The 17,335-nt window shown below is 41.2% G+C and overlaps 1 protein-coding gene across 1 annotated transcript in view; it reads right to left on the bottom strand.

Moving 5' to 3' along the window:
* Nucleotides 1-12,255: 12,255 nt before the first annotated feature.
* Nucleotides 12,256-17,335, bottom strand: part of EGFL6 (EGF-like-domain, multiple 6) — a 70,859-nt gene continuing 65,779 nt past the window's right edge. Inside the window, exons 13-14 of the mRNA XM_006835696.1 lie at nt 15,788-16,053; nt 12,256-12,366 (exon numbers count right to left, since the gene is read on the bottom strand). Coding sequence (XP_006835759.1) covers nt 12,256-12,366; nt 15,788-16,053 — 377 coding nt within the window. The remainder of the gene's footprint in view (nt 12,367-15,787; nt 16,054-17,335) is intronic.

Consider the following 17,335-nt stretch of genomic DNA (forward strand, 5'->3'; position numbering starts at 1 on the left):
GAAGCTGTAAACAACATGGGGCAAACATCAATATACAGAAGCCACCTTTGGCTAATTTCTATAACAGCCCATTTCCCATAACGGCATCTCTCCCATAGTTCTGTGTGTAGCCCACCAGCCCCTTTCCATCTACCTGTCCCTGACTGTAACTCTCCTTGGCTGTAAGTCACCGAGGGTCTCTTTCTGTTGCTCACCACAGCAAACACTGACACCAGTTCCACTTGTTGTCATGGAGTGGACTTGAACTCATGCGTGTCAGAATAGAAGTCGGCACCACAGAGTTTTCAATGACTGACTTTTCAGGTCGGTCTTCTTCCCAGGTGGCTCTGGGTGGACTCAAACTGCCAGAACCTTCCAATGCATTACACAGGAGCTTCTGGGATGAACTGGGTGAAATGAAAGGTTTGCAAGATTAGATTCTTCAAGGTGTCAGGGTGGCTGAATTGGAAGATTCTGGGTACTCAGAGAGAGAGATGAATGCGGAAGAGAAAGAGAAATGAAGAGCGTGCAGGCATCCTGAAGACAGGCATCTTTGCTATTGGCTTGGAGGCAGCCATAGGCTGCTAGAACGCCAAGTTAAGTGCTATCAAGTTGGTTGCAACTCGTAGTGACCCATTGTAGGGTTTCCAAGGAACTGCTGATGGGTTTGAACTGCTGATCTTGTAATTCGCAGTCCAGTGCTGATTCTACAATGCCATACCAAGAGTCCAGAACTCTGAAAGAGGATGGATATTAAACAGAAAATAGGCAGGTGCAAAAGGGTCTCTCCCATTCAAAAGGAAAGTCGTGTGATGTATTTTGGATACATCTCAGAAAGAGAAATATTTGTAAAAGGACAGCGATGGGAATAGAAACGTGGTGAAGATGGTGGATTTGAACCAGCAATCTTTTGATTAGCAGTCAGTCTTCTTTTATTCTGAGCAGTTAAACTACATGTATTGTTGCTGTTATTGTTAAGTGCCGTTGAGTCGGTTCCAACTCATAGCGACCCTGCATAGGCTTTCTGAGGGTTGGCTGGTGGGTTTCAACCGCTGACTTTGCGATTTATAGTTCAGTGCTTATCCTATAGTGCCACACCAGGACTCCATTCTACATGCCTACAGGGAGACAATTTTAATTCCAGAAAAAGCAAAGGGCTAGAAGAAGCTAGGGCCAACTGAGTTTATAAGGAGAAGAGGAAGTTTCAGAGTTTGGGTGGGTGAGAAGGTAGAATCCCGACTGAATAGTTTTCATCTTGTCTAGGTGGGTCTGGTGAAAGGAGATGGGGATAGGATTCTTTTAATTCAATAGTGAGTAACTGTTATCATGACTAATTGCGATTGTTACTGTAAAGGTAGAAGTTTTGCAATATAAAGGGGGAGTAGTAGGAATCCTGGTGTGGTGCTGTGGGTTAATGTGCCAGACTGTAAAGCTGGTTGAGTTGCAAGGTATGCGGTTCAAGCTCACCAGCCACTCCTCCGAAACCCTGTACAGGTTCGCTATGGGTCGGAACCGACTCGATGGCACTTAACAACAACAACAACAACAACAACAGTTAATCTTACATTTCAGGAACAGAGGACCCTAGGACCATCAAGGAAGAAGAGCATGAGCAGAACATGGCACCCTAACCAGAGAAGCAGAGACACCAGAGAGGGAGGCAGAGATGACGATATGGAAAGATAGAGCAGCTGAGGACTCTAGACTCATGGAAAAAAAGAGAGAGAGAAGAGAAGGAAGAAAAATCAAAGCTCAACACATTTAATGGGACCTTGCTTTCTCCCTTTTACTAAGATCAACTGGTATCTAGTCACAAGGTCTCTGGCATTCCATCCAGCCATATACATTTTTAAAACTTTTTTATTGTGAATTGGGTGAAGGTTTATAGAGCAGATCATCAGTTTTGCATTCAACAAATCATACACTTTCCTTCATTGCATAGTTGCAATCCCTTCCATGTACCATCAGTTTTTTACTCTATTCACTTTAACTCTTACATTCCTTCCTGTGTCTCCTGCTACCTTCATCTTTCCTCTGCCAACCTCCCTCTAATTGTATATTGCCTGCCCCGTCACCCATGTTAACGTGTGTCTACCCTCTACCCCATGAATAATCCCTCCACCAAGTAATCATCATAGAATATTTCTTTTATCAAGAAAACCTATTGTTAAACTTTTTACAGCAGTGGTTTCTTACAATATTTGTAATTTTGTGATCAGCTAATTTCACTCAGCAGAATGTCTTCCAGGAGTCCTGGTGTGGCACTTCAGGATAATGCACTTGACCATAAGATCGGTTTGAACCACAAGGTTGGCTGTTCAAACCTCACCAGCTACTTCTCAGAAACCCCATACAGGGTAGGTGCAAGTTGTTGTGCGTATGTACCAAAGTTTGTTTAACCATTCTTCTGTTGGTGGGCATTTAATCTGTCTCCATCCATTCTGCTATTCTCTGTCTCTTGACTGGTGCATTTAATCCATTTTCAAACAGTGAATTTATGGATAGGTATGAATTGATTGCTGTCATTTTGCAGTGTCTTTTTTTGTGGTGTTGCTCGTTTCTTTGCTCCACATTATTTTCTGTGCTGAGTTCATTTTGTTTGTTGGTTTTCTTTTCATTTTCATTTCTGTTGTGTTAATGTTTACTAAATCTTTCTGATTTCTCTCTTTTTTATTTTGATGTAAAAGTATATTATTTTCTTTGAGGTTACCTTATAATTTATTCATATTTTTCCTTATTTAAAACAGTCTTTATCTTGAAATCTACTTGACTTCCTTGCCATGTGGAAGTTCTGTATCTACACTAGTCCCTCTTTTTGCTTTGAAGTTGACTTGATTATAAATTGATATTTCTGGTTCCTTGTTTTCAGTCCAGTAGGATTGTTTAGTTTAGATACTTCTAGCTCTGGTAGCGTAGTGGTTACGAATCGGGCTGCGAACTGCAAGGTCAGCAGTTTGAAACTACCAGCTGCTCTATGGGAGAAAGATGAGGCTTTCTGCTCCCATAAAGATTTACAGCCTCAGAAACCCTGTTCAGGGTCACTATGGGTCGGAATCGACTCAAAGGCTTTTAACAACAACAACAACATACCTGGATTGGGAGTCCTGGTGTGGTGCTGTGGGTTAATGCTCTGCATTGCAAAGTCAATTGGCTGTTCAAGCTCACCAGCTGCTTCTCAGAAACCCTATGCAGGGTTGCTATGGGTTGGAACGGACTCGATGGCACTTAACAACAATAACATATCTAGATTGAGTTCTGGGTGTTGTCATCACATATGTTAATCAAAAGTTGTTGTCTGCTGTTGTTGGTTCTCAGTCTAAAGAACACCCTTCAGTATTTTTTGTAAAGTTGGTTTGGTTATTACAAATTCCCTTAATTTCTGTTTATCTGGAAACGTCCTAATTTTTTAGTTGTATTTGAGGAACAATTCTGCTGCGTATATGATTCTTGGTTGGCCATTTTTTTCTTTCAGAGTTTTGTATATGTATGTCATTCCATTGCCTTCTTGCCTGCATGGTTTCTGCTGAGAAATCAGAGCTTATTCTTATTAATTCTCCTTTGTGGGTAATATTTTGTTTTTTCCAAGCTGCTCTCAGGACTCATTCCTTGTTTTTGGTTTTGGGAAAGTTTGGTTATATGTCTTGGTGATTTTCTTTTGGGCTCTATCCTGTTTGGGGTTCATTCATCTTGTATGCTTATCTTTTTATCTTTCATGATATTAGGGAAGTTTTTTTCCAACAGCTCTTTGACAATTTTCTCTGTACTTTTTATTGTCTCTTCCTGTTTCTGGAATTCTGATCAACCGTAAGTAGTTCCTCTTCATGGTGTCCAACATGACTCTTAGGCTTTCCTCAGATTTTTTCATTTATTTGTTTTTTATCTTCTAGCATACTAGTATTGAGAGATTTATCTTAAAGCTCACTAATTTGGGATTCCATTGCTTCTAACTTACTCCTTTGCCCTGTCAATGTATTATCAATTTCTGAAATCTTAGTTTTAATTACCTGGATTTCTTATTGCAGGTTTTGTTTCAAAATTTGCATTTATTTTGTCTGTTTGTTTTTGTAGTGTTTTCCTGAATTCTTCTAAGGATTATTTTTGTGTTCTTCTTGCTTTTTCTCGATCTTTCTATCAATCCTTTGAAGTTACCCAAATGTCATTCTTTTAAATTCTTTTTCAGTTAGTTCCCCTTAGAAACATTTTCTGGCTCTGTATCTTGGTCATTTGTTTGAACCATTCTCTCTTGTTTCTTTGTGTGAGCTAAAATTGTGGTCTCTGGGACATTGTGGTATTGTTGTATTTGTATTTAATTGATAACTGTATGTTGATGTGTTCTTAGGTTCTCACCAACTGTCTCCTGTGGGTGTAATTAGAGAATGGAAGTGTATGCACCGTTCTCCATTCACCATTCATGCACTTCAGTTTATGATGGGTTTGGCTGGTGTTGACTGCTGTTTATCATTGATCAGGTAGTATAGAACTTTTGCCCAGTGAGTGGAACTGCAGGGGGTGTGCTTGTTGCTGGGCTGTATGGGTACAATTGCTGTCTCCTGTTGAATAGGAAAGAGGAGAGATTCCCTCCCCACACACACAAGAAAATAAAACAGAATAAACAACAAACCAACAACAAAAAGAGAAAATAATAAAGGAGAAAAAAGGACATAAAAACAGACAGCAGCCAGATAAAAAGACTATAATAACTAAAAAGAGAAAAGAGGGATAAGAAAATGGAACTATAAAAGAGAAAATTAAAAGAAGAAATAAAACAACAACAACAAAATGAGAGGGAAGGTTCCAGGAGAAAGAGCATAGAGAGTAGTAAAGATCAAAAGGGAAAAATAAGAGGGGAAATGGGAACCAGAAGAGAAGAAGGAAAAAACATAAGTGGAGATTGAAAGGAAAAAATTCAAGGGAATAGAAAGAGGAGAAGAAAGAATAAACAAACAAAAACAATGATAGGAAAAAAATCAAAACCAAACCCAAAAAACCAAAAAACCAAAAACAGTGCAGCTGTTGGACCTGGAAAGAAGAAAACTCTGGGGGCTCCTGCCAGCCAAGGAGCTCACGAGTTGGGTGCAGGTGGGTGCAAAGTTCCTGGCCCTAGATGGAGTTCCTATTGGCCTCAGTCCAGAAGCAGTTTGTGGAGACCCTTGATGGAGGTAGTTTCAGTGTCTGCTAGGACAGCTGGGGGCAGGGTGGTTGGTTATGAGGTGGTTGGTTAGTTTCTGTGAAACTAATGCTGGTATCGTGATTCTGTGGTTTCTGTGGGTCTGGAGCCAAGCTTGCCTGAATCCAGGCACCAAAGTGGCATAGCCAGGCCCTGTCTCACACTGGCGTGGCTCCCACTCTCAGAGAGCAGGGTCTGAGCCGAGGGTGAATGAGGTGGGGAAAAAGAAGGAATTCTACCTTTCTGGTCACGTGGGAATCTGTTCAAGATGGCCGCACTGTGGCTTGTTGTTCACCAGTCTCCCTCCCTCCTCAGCTTCTCTCCACAGTAAGCACTCAATCCACGTCTCTAACCTTTCCTTTGAAGTTCAGGGTCCCAGGGTTATCATCTGTGTCTACTTCATTTGGCTTCTTTTATCTTTTTTGTAGAGGGTCCATGTAGTGTGCCTGCCTAGTCTGCCATCTTGCTGGAAGTTCCCAGCCAGCCATATTTTTGAAATTCAAAATTAGCAAGTAGGGGAATGTGGGTGGGGGGTGCTTCCAATGCACAAGAAAGAAAGGAATTGCAACTGTGGGTAAAAGAAATGCCTTTAGTGGACTCATGTTGGTCAGGGACTTCTTGAAAGTGAACATTTGGTTTTGTGGGTATGAAAATTCCCAAGTCAAAGCAAGATCTTTGCTTTCCATCTCTCTCTTTGACCTTCTGTATGAAAATCCCAAAGTGCACACTGCCTTGTTGTTAAGTGGGTTTTGATTTTTTCCTATCATTGTTTTTGTTTGTTTAATCTTTCTTCTCCTCTTTCTATTCCCTTGAATTTTATCCTTTCTATCTCCACTTATGTTTTTTCCTTCTTCTCTTCTGGTTCCCATTTCCCCTCTTATTTTTCCCTTTTGACCTTTACTACTTTCTATGCTCTTTCTCCTGGAACCTTCCCTCTCCTTTAAAAAAAAAAAAATTAATGTTTTATTTCTTCTTTTAGTTTTCTCTTACTATTCCCTATTGTTGTTAAGAGTTGGTTCCAATTTATAGCTACCCTGTCCTGGCAGGAAAAATCTACCTCAATGCCACAATGCTACAGAGAAAGAGAGCACAGCTCCTTGGCGTTTGCTGTCAAGGAATTAAGGAAGAAAACAAAGGTTTAATTCATTTGCATGGGCTTTGCATAGGTTGGTCGAGTCTAAGCTTCTTTGACATTTCTGGAGGGTCTCAGAATTATATGGGGAATTAAAACAAAAATTTCTCCTTAATAGCAATGTTCTGATGTAAAGTCACCAATATTCAGTAAGAACTAGTATTTAAAATAGAAACATGTCTAGCCACTATTCCTTCCTCTTATTCCTGCTTGCCAGCTGTCAGTTTGATAGCTTTCAACCTTCCACAGGAATTGCGTTTACTCAGAATAATGTGGAATAACTATTATCCAATTCACTCTTATCAGGTTTCCCAAATATTTTTAATATATTAAAAGAATACTTGAGAGCTAGGATATTTGACTCAAAACAAATAACCACTTTTGGAGGAGAAGTATCAAATTATAACATGTCCCAAAGCTTTGTTTTTCCTCAAAATGTGGAATGATTTCAGTACTGGTTTGTTTATTTTGCAGAAATTCAATCCCCTGACAGATAGCTTATGGTCTGACTAGAACACAATTTAAATAGCAGTACTGACTCAGAATCTACTTGACACAGTGGTTTTTACTGGGCAAATATGTTCTGGAAAGCAATGTCTCCTTTCATTCAGAAAAGTGATGTATGTCTGTCTCAAGAGTGGGATGTTATTGGTAACATTAGGGATTTGCTGTAAAGAGCCGACTTTCCCAGCCAGTCTGTCTGTCATCTTCTCATCTAATGGATCCCAGAGAGGCTGAGTCTGATGCAGGGAGGCAGCTCTCCATGGGTTTCTTGTGTTTATGCCCATCTTAGGATAGCCTTTGTGCTGGACTGTATTTTTCAAGGATATATGCATAGTGAACAGCCTTGGAGGACAGAGATAGTGCCCTGGTTTCCAGGGGGTAGGTTTGTTTCTGATCAGGAGTCTTAGTCTTCTAAGGGTGTTGTAACAAAAATACCACAAGGTGGGTGGCATTAGAGAACAGAAATGTATTATCTCATAGTTTGGGGGCCAAGAAGCCCACACAAATCATGCCATGGGCTCTAGGGTAGGGACCTTCCTTATTGGTAGCCCCAGGAGTTCCTTGGCCCTCCTTGGCATCTGTCTTCCGCTGATGTATTGCTGTTTCTGTTCTGCTCTTTTTATACGACACCACTTAGAAATGATTAGGTTTAGAACCCACCATACTCTAGTAAGACTGCATTTTCCCTGGAAGCAGAGATTTTTTACCTGGAAGTAGAGACCTAAGAGGTTGCGAACAAGACTGAAATAAGGAAGATGTCACCTTTAACTCCAGACTGGGCTGTGTGTGGAGTGTGGGGAGATGAGCTGCTTTTGTTGGATAAGGCTGCAGGGAGACAGGTGTCCCCAGGAGAGAACCTGCTTTCAGCTAAGGCTGAGAGACGGAGGATGAGATCTGCAGCAGAACTAAGAGTGGAAGCGGTGAGCTTATCAGACAATGAAGTCTGTGTGATGGAGACAGAGCTGGTGGGAGTCTGTGTAAGGAGGGAGCTCAAACAGTGTGGGGAGGAGAAAGCAGGACAAGAGGAGTTTGTATGTTGGCTGGTGGTCATGGGTGACAGATATGGGAGCCACGGCTGGATTAGCTGATGCTTTACAAAGGCTATAGCCCTGGGGCACTAATGCTACTGAGCAAAATTCAAACAGCATATTGATATTTAAGACTCAATACATTATTACCCGAGGTCATTGTCTTGTGGTGGAGATGTCAGAGACAGCTCTTAGGGTGACCATGGAGAGAGTGGTCACCTGGGTCTGGATTGTGCTTTGTTTGAAATCCTAGAGATCCCAAAGCCAAACAACCCAGACCCACTGCCATCGAGTCGATTCCAACTCATCGAGGCTCTCTCTATACAGGGTTTATGGGAGCAGACAGCCTCATCTTTCTTCCATGGAGTGGCTGGTGAACCGAACCGCCAACTTGTGGTTAGCAGCACAGTGCTGAATCCATAGCACCACCAGGGATAGACTAAGAGTTGGTTAAATTTTCTCTCATTTAATAAAGCATTCAGTGAGGAACATTCTGGGAGTGGGTGGAGACTCCATAATGTCACCATGGACCCAGGCTTCCTCCAGTTATACAATATTCCAAAGTAGAGCATGGCCTTTGCCCTCATGATTATGAGATGGCTCTCTGAGGTCCTGCCTTCACAACCACATTGCAGGTGGGAAGAGGAAGAGAAATGGCAAAGGGAGCTGCCAGCAGAGACAACTCTTTTCTGGAAGTCCACCAATGACTTCAACTTACCTCTCACTGACACCCCTATCTGTAAGAGAGACTGGGTTTGCAGTCTTGTAGATGAGCATGTTGGTCCATCCCCCCCCGCCCCGTCCCCCGATAATAGTAAGGAAAATGGTGAAAACGGCTATTGGGAGGCGACTAGAAATTTATGTCACAGACATATTAGAGAACCATGAAATACTAGTATTCAGTTTAACTCAGGTTTGTGCACTGATTTTTTCATCCACGTGTAACATGGTTCTAAGTCCTTTCTATTTAATTTCTGGTTCAATATCTCTTCCTTTAACTGCCCTTCATTGTAACTCCTCACCTTAAACTTTATTAAAAGCCACAACTATGTTCTTAAATGTCCTTGGCCACTGAAGAGACAAGAAGTCTTCTTCAAGTTCTACTACAGTATTGGAATCACCTGTAGTAGCAGTTAGATTTTGCTGGATAACAAACCACCCCAAAATATAGTGACTTAAAACAACCACATTATTATCTTTTATGAGTCTGTGGGTTGACTTACTTCAGCTGGGACAGTGTTTATTTAGTCTCACTAACACATACAGCTACTGTCCTGTATAAAGTTGTATGTCAAAATTCACTCCCACTAAAGGAATTTGGGTTTGGTTTTTGATCCTCAGTATCTCAAAAGGTTTTTTGTGTTGGTTATATTAAAGAGAATATTTTTGAGAAGGATTATTAAGGGTTTCAATATAAAAGAACTTTAAGAAAGAGACCACAAACTTGACTAACTTTTCTTTCCATTTAGTGCAGTCTATTGTATCCTGTAATCGACCTGACCTTCTCACCATCTGGATCTCTGTTCCTATGTGTTTACCTTCTTTTATATTGTAATTGTTTTGACCCTAGATTGACCTCCCAGATTCTCTGAGTTTGTTCTTACAGTTTTGTTCTGTTCTTGACTCTTCCCTCTGTTGACTTAATTCTGGGAGGTGCTGCCATGTATGTCAATCTCTGGTTGTTGTCTGTTCTTGTTGGTTCTCAGTCTACAGAACTCCCTTTAGGATGTTTTGTAGTGCAGGGTTGGCTTTGGCAAAATCCCTTAGCTTCTGTTCATCCTGGAATGTTTTGATTACACCATCATATCTGATTGATACCTTTGCTGGATAAAGGATTCTTGGTTGGCAGTTTTTTTCTTTCAGGGTTTTATATATGTCTCCCTGTTGCCTTCTTGCTTGCATGGTTTCTGCTGAGAGATCCGAGCTTAATCTGACTTGCTTGCCTTTGCATGTGACACTTCTGTTTTCCCTGGCTGCTTTCAGAAGTGTCTCCTTATCCTTGATTTTAGAGAGCTTGACTATGATATGTCTTGGTGATTTTCTTTTGGGGTCTATCCTTCCTGGGGTTCGTTGAGCTTCTTGAATGTTTATCTTTTCACTTTTCAGGATGTTAGAGAAAATTTCTTCCAGTTCTTCAACTATTTCCTCTGTGGACTTGTGTGATTCTTCTTGTTCTGGAATGCCGATAATTTTTAAGTTATTCCTCTTCATGTTGTCCAACATGAATGTTAGACCTTCTTCAGAATTTTTTATTCTTTTTTTGTATTTGTTCTATCTTAGTGGTATTGAGAGATTTGTCTTCCAGCTCACTGGTTCTGAGTTCCATCTCATCTGTTCTACTCCTTTGCCCTTTCAGAGTATTGTCTATTTCTGATATTCTGTTATTGATCGTTTGGACCTCTTTCTGTAGGTTTCAAATTGTTTCCAGTGCTGTATCTATCTTATTTGATTGTTCCTGTAGCACTTTCCTGACTTCTTCCCTATTTTTCTCAACTCCATTATAATCATTTTTCTGAATTCCTTCTCAGGCATTTCCAAGGCCTGCCCTCCTTCCAGAATGGAGTCCAGGTCTACCTCTAGGTCAATTGTCTCCGACATTTTATCTTGTTTCTGGACATGTGCTGATATAGTCATCTGCTTTTGCTTCTTGGACATGTTTAGTGTTTATCTGTGGCCTTAATACTAAATTGAGTATGTGTTTTGGTATTATTTATGTTTTCTGATTGCTTCCAGGAAGATGTGATCAGAATGTGGGCTTCCCTTTCCACTCTTCTTATTGCTTAACGCAGAGTAACTTTCACAGGTGTTGTCTGTTTCCCTGGTATATGGCAGTTGGTATTGGTTCTTGCCTGGGTTTTGGTGTTTTGTAGAGTGTGATTGTAGCTTGGCTATATGGCAGCAGTTGCTGACTCTTCTTGTGTAATATATGGAGAGAAAGAGTCCTTCAAAGGTAGAAGGGCGAGCATAAAACAGCCAAACAACACCAGCGGGGGGTGGGGGGGGACAAGAGAAAAAAAAAACCAAAAAACAGCAACAACAAAAACTAGACTAAATACTGCTGCAGTCTATAATCACAGAAAAAGGAGAGGAGGGAGAGAAGAAAAATAAAAATCTGTAGCCTAATATGATTATGACTTTAATGTCCTCTCTTTAGCTTCTTGCTTTCAAAGCTGCCTGAGAGATTTCAAGATGCCAGTGTTGGTTGTTATGCTATACCTCAGACTTTAATTTAATTTTTGGTCTGTTTTGTTTTTAAACTCTCTTTCCCTCTCTACAGCCCTGTCCTGCCCTTTCCCATATTAAGGTCACTATGAGTTGGAACCGACTCGAAGGTACTTAGCAACAGCAATAATTAAGTTTTAGGTAGTTCTCTGAGGACTTGAGGAATCCTGGTGGCACTGTAGGATAAACACTGGACGGCTAACTGCAAGGTTGGCAGTTCAAAACCATGGGAGAAAGATGAGGCTTTCTGCTCCAATAAAGATTTGCAGCCACAGAAACCCTATACAGGGTTGCTATGAGTTGCAATCAACTCGCTGGCAGCAAGTTTGGTTGTGGAGTTTTCTGAGGTCTTGAGTTCAACACCTTATGCTCATTTGCATTTTCCCCAAATAGGAAAAGTAGGCTTTTTTTTTTTTCAAAGACTATAAAGTATGACCATACCTAAAAGACCCAAAGCCAGGTTCCAGCAAAGCAAATAATCATACAGAATTAAACATTGCATAAACAACATATTTTATTACATAGAAAAATTTAAACCATGATATAAGATGATTATGTAGATATTATTATTACAAAGAATTTAAATATACAAACTTAGTTATGAAAGGTCAGGTCAAGCCACTTAGGTGAAAGTTTATTTGTGGTGTCTTGGGTTCCAAGGAGGGCCATAAAAATCAAACAGTGAAAAAAACTCTTTGGTTTTTGGAACCCTAAACATGTTACCTAAGGAGCTCTGGTAGCGTAGTGGTTACGAATTGGGCTGCTAACCTCAGGGTCAGCAGGTCGAAACTACCAGCTGTTCTGCAGGAGAAAGATGAGGCTTTCTGCTCCTGTAAAGATTTACAGCCTCAGAAACCCTGTACAGAGTCTCTATGAGTTGGAACCGACTGCATGGCACATAACAACAAACGTGTTGCCTAGAGAAGGCCATCCACGTGTTTAGATAAATCAGATGTCCAGGGGCAGGGGTGGAGCTCATCTGGCACATCCATAGTTCATAAATTCAGAAATAAATGAGAAGACACAAGGACAGTACATTTAAAAGCAAACACTGTCACATCTTATACAAGAAAGGCATTTCAGAATGCAACGACTCTGGGTGTGTTTCTGGTTTTCAGTTTATATTTGTAAAATGGGGAGGGGGAGTCTCTGATGCAATATGAAAAAACACAGAGAATGGGCATCAAAAGGCATTTGAAGCTCTAAAAGGGCACCAGGAACACTCAACCATCCACAGATACAGGGTCTTCTGGACAGAAGCCCGAAATCAGTAAGACACCGTCCACTGCAATTTCGCCAGTTTTGCCCTTGCCACGTTCTGCTTCAAAAATGATCTAATAGGGAAAGAAAGTGGAAAAAAAAAAAAAAAAAACCGTAAAAAATGTGCAAAACAATGATATAATCAAAAGATTTCACAGCTACTCAAGAGGACAAAACTGTGTTCCTATTGCTTGTTGTTGTTGTCATTAGCTGTCGCTGAGTCAGCCCCCAGCTCCTGGTGCCCCCATGTGTTATAGAGTACAACTCCTCCGTGGGGCTTCCCCCTCCCCCAGGAGAAGAAACTCATTACAACTGGGCTAATAATGTTTATTCAATGGCTTTATATACTTATAGTTTGATCCAGGTGTGGCGCTATAAGATCAGCACTGAACTACGAACCACAAAATCAGCAATTCAAACCCACCAGCTGCTCCTAGGAAACCCTATACAAGTCGCTATGTGTGGGAATGAACTTGACGGCACTTAACAGTTTTTTACCCACCTGGTGTGGCGCTGTAGGATAAGCATATGAGTGCAATGTTGGTTTGAACCGCAAGATTGGCAGTTCAGATTCACCAGCCACTCCTTGGAAACCCTATACGGTACCTCTATGAGTTGGAACAAACTCAACAGTACTTAACATTTTTTACCACCTATTTGTGCACTAATATGTTGCTGAATTACTGATTAGAGACATGCCATCATAATGTGCAGTTGCTAACTAGAAAAGTATCGGACAGATTGCAGAGGTGTTTAATGACATGGTTAAAACACATAAAATAGAAAATGGAGAAACAACCATCTGTAGGGGAAGGTAGTTTGTGAAGTCTGTTTCTATTCTCCTCTCCCCTTTTCTTTTCAGGTGAATTCTAACACGTGTAATGGTACCCCCAGTACCAGTTGCTAAGGAGTTGATTCTGACCCCTGAGGACCCCCTGTTTTCACTGAGTTTTTGGAAGTAGATTTCAAGGACCACCTGAGTAGAACAACTGCATAGGGTGATTTAGGCTATAATATTGACAGAAAGGTCTTAGGTGGCACAAATGGCTTGTACTCAACTAACAACCTAAAGTTTGGTGGTTCAAACTCACCCACTGACTCTGTGAAGAAAATTCTGGTGATCTATTTCCATTAAGATTACAGCTAAGAAAACCCTATAGGGCAGTTCTACTCTATAACTCTGTCCTAAGTCAGCATTGACTCAATAGCAATGTTTTTGTTTATGTGTTTAATCTTTACTGAAGTCATTTTCCAGGTCTTTCTTACACAATACCACAGGGTAGGTTGACCTACCTTTAGGTTAGTAGGTAGAACAAAGCACAAACTATTTGCTCTACCCAGAACCCTATGTTTATGGTCAAACCAAACCCACTGACATCAAGTCAATTCTGAGTCATAGTGACCCCATAGTGACCTAATAGAACCACTACATATGGTTTCCAAAACTGTCAATCTTTATAGAAGCAGGCTGCCTCAGCTTTCTCTTATGGAGTGGCTGGTGGGTTGGAACAACCACCATCCTTTTGGTTACTAAACCAACACTTAACTCACTGCACCAGTAGGACTCCTTCATGTCTATGGTTGTTGTTAAGTGCCATCCAGTACTGAGCGTTGTCAGTTTCGAACTCAATGAAAACTTACTATGGGTCTGTTTGACACAGGCTGTGTAACTCCCTGCTTTCGTGGTTTGAAACGTTATGTACAGAGCTCATCCTTTACTAAAAGAGCAGCTGTCACCACATTTAAAAGAGAAAACATAGGCCTTGGAATAGGCTACATGCCAGTCAACAAAAACAAAACTCACAATAACCTGGATCACACCACAACATTCAAAAGCAAAGTCTCTAACAGTTGGCTGGATCTTGTAAGACAGAGCTGGCCCTGGGGGAAGGGAGCCCTAGTGAGCCTCAGAAATCTCTGAATTTCATTTTGTGACCATCATTTAATTCTGCGCATGAATGGCCACAAAGTTCCCCAGCTCTGCCCTTTCCTTTACAACCCACCCGGATCCTTTCGAGGTGGCGATGACCCTAGCTTCACATTTTATACCTTGTTTCATTACATTGATTATAATCCCCTCCACGTACCATCAGTTAACAGTATTTCTCTCCATCCACTTTAGCATTTTTTAAAAAAACACACAAACAAAAAAACCCACTGAGGCATATATAATAATTTACAACTCCAAAGGGCACATTCTGCAAGTCTGTTCCTGGCCACCAGCTCTTAGTCCTTCTCTTGTTAGTCCATGAATCTAGAGTCCTCAGCCACTCCCCCTCTCCATGCCCCCATCTCTGCCTCCATCTCTGGCACTGCTGCTTCTCTGGATAAGGTCCCGCATTCTGCTTGTGCGCTTCTCTCTTGATGGAATGATTATGACTTTTTACTTTTTTTCAATATAGTAATTTCATTTTGTCTTTTCAGAACAATGTGTGTAAATTCAAACATACAGCAAATTAGCAATTTAAAGAAAGCTCTGTTAGGAATTGTGCTCATAACAACACCTTCGAGCAAACATTCACCATCATCCACAAGCATCTCTTTTTGCTTCATAAATAGTCCCAGACTTGTTTTCAAGGTCACAGTGCTGAAGCAGTTCTAGATTTACTGTCATCACTGTGTCACGCTTTCTCTGGCTCTCCAAAGGGAAGCCACCTGTCAGTGTGTCGTACTGTGATAGCTTGTGTGTTGCTGTGAAGCTGGAAGCTATGTCATCAGGATTTTTAATACCATCAGGGTCATCCATGATGGACAGGTTTCAGCGGCGCTTCTAGACTCAGACAGATTAGGAATAAAGGCTATGAGTCAGATTCAACAACAACATACTACAACTCCGCTGGAAACTTGGGCCTTGCCTCTCCTGGACTTTGCCTATGAGCCTTTTTCCTTTGTTGATTTTAGTCTGTATCCCTTCACTGTAATCAACTATGTATATAACAGTTTTTCTGAGTTCTTAGGGTCCTTCTAGCAAATCATTAAACCTGAAGGTGGTCTTGGGGACACCTGGCCATACCCACTTTTTCAGTTCAGTTTAGTTCAGTTCCAAAACATTAAAAAAAAAAAAAAAATCACCTTCTAGCTGCATACATTGTGATTCAAAGTGCTGGACAGAATACAGATTAAGGGATTTCTAGCCTGCATTGGGGGGAAGTGTGGTGCCGTAGGCTAAGCACTGGACCTCAAGGTCGGTTTCAACTGCAAGGTCAGAGGCTCAAACTCAGCAGCTGCTCCTTGGAAATCCTATACAGGGTCACTGTGAGTCAGAACCAACTCCACGGCACTTCACAACAACAATGTGGTGGCTGGAACTGCAGTTGCCTTGACAGGGCTAGGCCAGATTATTTAGCACTCTGGACTTTCCCCACCCCTGCTCTAGAATGTAAACTCTGTATTCACTTTTGTATTCCTAGTACTTAGGTGCCTCGATAAGTGTGTGTGTGTTAAATCATTAAAAAGGAATGTAAATATCTAATTTGGTCATTTTTGGCCACTTACACTTTTGGTAGTATCCATCCCTTGATACAACTGAATTTTCCCCGTCTTCCATCTTTTGTCTTGACTTTTGGTCTCCTCCCACGCCAGACCATTGTTACTATTTTTCACAAATACTCGAAGCTTCCCCACTTTGTCTCCAGCCAGCCGGTAATCAAAGAGCAAACAGAGGTTGCTTTGGGACTGTAGATTGGGGAGAAGAAGTTTCAATCGGCCAAGGTCCTTCTTGTTCCCCACCAAGGCGGGAACTGCCATATAATGGCCAACAGCTTTAAGAGAAGAAAAGGCATGGTTACCAAGGTAAGGGCTTGACTGGAATGTAGACAATAGCTATAAAGATGAATCACAGTTGCCTAGAAGGTAAACTGGAAGTCTTTTTCATTTGGAACACAGGAGCAAGAATTTTGTTTTAAAATGGATGTTAAAAAGATTATACAGTTGAAATCCTTTATTATATCAAGAGAAATTCAGGAATTTGTCCATATTCGCAAAGCTTAGTAGGAGGCAATACGGAGGAAGAATCTACTTAAAAGTGTCCTTTAGCCCAGTCAGAAATTTCCGACTGAGCATGCGTTGATCTCCATCTTGGCTGTCTGAACCATGGAGTGCATTTTTCTGCTGAGTCAATGATAATGGACAATGGCTGGGGTCAGTTTGTAGTGTGTTATTTAATCAGCACCTGTGCTGATGATAATGTAGCGCTATAAGAACACATCTTCATCTACTACTGCTATCGTCTAAGTATCTTTTAATCAATTGGTGCAGTAATGAAGTACTCAGCTGCTAACCAAAAAGTCAGCAGCTCATCTCCTCCCCCCCGCCCCCCGTGGCTCCATGGGAGAAAGGAGTGATAGTCTGTTTTGGCAAAGATGACAGCCTCGGAAACCGTATGTGGCAGTTCTACTCTGCACTACAGAGTTGCAATAAGGCTTTGCACTTTGGGCTTAGTTATTGGGCTTTTGCTCAACTGCAGTCGTCTGCTTTGGGCTTTTATGCGCTTGGACAGAACCTCTCAAAGAGTGGAGTCTGAAGAAATGAGCAAGACGGAGAAATTTCTACAGAGACTAGGAGAAAGTCAATGGGGAGGAATGGGGTCTTTGGCTAGTACAACCACCATAGCCACGTATTTGCCAGACACAGGTAGTCATTGCCTTAGTTTTTAGTGGACCCAGAGTGTCTTATCTTCTTCCCAAACTCGTAGAATTATTTGTTGTTGTTGTTAAGTACTGTGGAGTCGGTTCCGACTCATAGTGACCCTTCACAGGGTTTCCGAGGCTGCAAATCTGTACGGGAGCAGAAAGCCTCATCTTTCTCCTGTGGAACTGCTGACCTCAGCCTGATTCGTAACTACTACACTACCAGTTATAAGACTCGGCAATACAAGGACAGGATGCCCAGTTAGATTTGAATTTCTAATAAACAACATGCCACAAATATATTAAAAAACAATTTGCTGTTTGTCTGAAATTTCAGTTTGACTTTACATTTTAGTTATTTGGCAAGTGCTGTGGGTTAATGCGCCAGACTGCAAAGCCATTTGAACTACAAGGT

Source organism: Chrysochloris asiatica, unplaced genomic scaffold (genome assembly GCF_000296735.1).
Source record: "Chrysochloris asiatica unplaced genomic scaffold, ChrAsi1.0 scaffold00018, whole genome shotgun sequence".
NCBI classification, from domain to species: domain Eukaryota; kingdom Metazoa; phylum Chordata; class Mammalia; order Afrosoricida; family Chrysochloridae; genus Chrysochloris; species Chrysochloris asiatica.